The 2,601-nt window shown below is 48.3% G+C and overlaps 1 protein-coding gene across 1 annotated transcript in view; it reads right to left on the reverse strand.

The window, feature by feature from the left end:
* Positions 1-2,496, reverse strand: part of IQCG (IQ motif containing G) — a gene marked incomplete at its 3' end in the record, with an annotated part of 24,955 nt that extends 22,459 nt beyond the window's left edge. The window contains exon 1 of the mRNA XM_015416632.1: positions 2,449-2,496. Within this exon, the coding sequence (XP_015272118.1) occupies positions 2,449-2,483 (35 nt within the window). The remainder of the gene's footprint in view (positions 1-2,448) is intronic.
* Positions 2,497-2,601: the final 105 nt, after the last annotated feature.

Genomic DNA, 2,601 nt, shown 5'->3' on the forward strand with positions numbered 1-2,601 from the left:
AGTGGGAGGGCTTCTGGTGTCCTGGCCCCACTGCTGGACCTCCTGAGGGTACCTGGTATTTCTGGCCACTGTGTGACACAGAGTGTTGGACTGGATGGGCCACTGGCCTGATCCAACATTGGCTTCTCTTATGTTCTTCTATGGAGAAGAGGTCCATCAGTGGCTATTAGGTATTAGCTACAAGGTATAGATGGGAACTTTCAGTCTGGGGCAGGTGATGCTCTGTATTCTTGGTGCTTGGGGGGGCAACAGTGGGAGGGCTTCTGGTGTCCTGGCCCCACTGCTGGACCTCCTGGTGGCCCCTGGTATTTTTGGCCACTGTGTGACACAGAGTGTTGGACTGGAGAGGCCATTGGCCTGATCCAGCATTAGCTTCTCTCATCTTCTTATGGCGCAGTCTCCTGACTGCCCTGTTTGCTAGAGACATGGCCTGTTTTATGGACTTCTGTTTCATCTTTGGTGGATATTTTGGAAATTCCTCTTACATCGGTCCTTAATAGAGTGCCCCAGTATCTGGCAGAGCTAATATACACAGGGAAATTTTGGTTCAATTAGCAATCTCCCCCCTTTTTTTAGCAGCTGAAGAATTAAAAGTGCTACATTAGACTGGGGGGGGGGAATTAAATATTCTATATAATTTCTCTCCATTCTATTCAACGATTTCTCTCATGGCCCCTTTTTGATATGCCCAGGGTAATGCTGATCACCATTTTGGGGTCAGGACACAGAGTAGGGGTCACTGGGGGTGCGGAGGCGATAGCTGTGACTTTCCTGCACTGTGCAGAGGGTTGGACTAGATGCCCTTTAGGGTCCCTTCCAGCGCCATGTTTCTATGTTTACAAATATTTTCCCCCTCTCCTGCCTCATCCTGTGCTCACAGCACCAACAAGCCTTGAAAATAATACTACCCAATTAAAATTTTTAAAAGCCCAAGTGAAATATCCAGAAATCGGCAATCAATGGCAGATTGTCACCAGCAATGCTCCCTCTAAGCGGTGGAGACTTGTGAGCAGAAATTCTACTCGGTGAGCTACCGGCATTAAGAACATAAGAGACGCCAAGACGCCAATGTTGGATCAGCCAATGGCCCATCCAGTCCAACACTCTGTGTCACACAGTGACCAAAAATACCAGGTGCCCTCAGGAGGTCCACCAGTGGGGCCAGGACATTAGAAGCCCTCCCACTGTTGACCCCCCCCCCAAGCACCAAGAAGACAGAGCATCACTTGCCCCAGAGCCCCTAGCTATACCTTGTGGCTAATAGCCACTGATGGACCTCTGCTCCATATGCTTATCTAATTCCCTTTTGAAGCTGTCCATGCTTGTAGCACCCACCACTTCCTGTGGCAGTGAATTCCATGTGTTAATCACTCTTTGGGTGAATAAGTACTTCCTTTTATCCGTTCTAACCCGACCGCTCAGCAATTTCATGGAGTGCCCACGGGTTCTTGTATTGTGAGAAAGGGAGAAAAGTACCTCTTTCTTTACCTGCTCTTTCCCATGCATAATCTTATAAACCTCGATCATGTCACCCCTCAGTCGTCTTTTCTCCAAGCTAAAGAGCCCTAAGCGCTTTAACCTTTCCTCATAGGGAAAGTGTTCCAACCCTTTTATCATTCGAGTTGCCCTTTTCTGCACTTTTTCCAAAGCTATAATATCCTTTTTAAGGTGTGGTGACCAGAACTGCACACAGTATTCCAAATGAGGTCGCACCATTGATTTATATAGGGGCATTGTGATATTGGCTGATCTGTTTTCAATACCCATTTTGGACTGGCATTAAAGTGGTGAGCGAGCGATTGGGCTGCCGCATCAATTTGTTTGCTCTGGAGCCCTCCTTCCTGAGCCGAGACAAAAATGTTTGAGCCGGAGGCTGAAAAACTGTGAGCCAGCTCACACTCACTCATCTTAGAGGGAACACTGGTCCCCCAGCACAGCACAGCTCAGTCTCTGCTTGCATAGTGCCCTTGTAAAGACACTGCGGAAGTCCTACTCAAAAGTAAGTCCCGTTTTATTCAACGGGGCTTTCTCCCAAGAAAGAGTTCTTAGGCTTGCAACTTTTTAAAACGGTGTTTTCTGTTTGGAAACCCAGGTTAGATGTTTCCAGGAGGAAATTAAAGCAGCTCTATTTTTCTTTTTGCTTTTGCTTTTGATGAGCCTTCTGCATCCATGTTCCGACAAAAGATCCATTTAATTCCGTGCCTCTGTCATTGCAGAGTCTGGATCGTCGGTGCAGGGAGCGAATGGCTGTGGATGACGGCGGTTGCCAAAAACAGCAAAGAGACAATGCATTGAAGTGAACGACGAGCTATATATATATATATTTTCTTGCTAAAAGTCCACGCCAGAGAAGAATTCTGCAGCAGCGCCCGAAAGCTTCCGCAAAACTTTTTTGCTGGGGGGGGGAAAAAACAGAGTTTTGGGGGCCCTCCCCCCCGCAAGACTCACCCAGCGGCCAACAGCTCAGAAATGGAGATCTCCATGGTTACCGGCCACGCTTCGGGAGGGGGGCCTCCGCTGAGAAAGGAGCTGTCTAAGTAGAAGCCTGTGATTTTGTCACTGCAAGTTTCTATCCATTGCAGGGCGCAGGCGTATCGCCAG

Source organism: Gekko japonicus, unplaced genomic scaffold (genome assembly GCF_001447785.1).
Source record: "Gekko japonicus isolate JY-2015 unplaced genomic scaffold, Gekko_japonicus_V1.1 scaffold4872, whole genome shotgun sequence".
Classification (NCBI taxonomy): Eukaryota; Metazoa; Chordata; class Lepidosauria; order Squamata; family Gekkonidae; genus Gekko; species Gekko japonicus.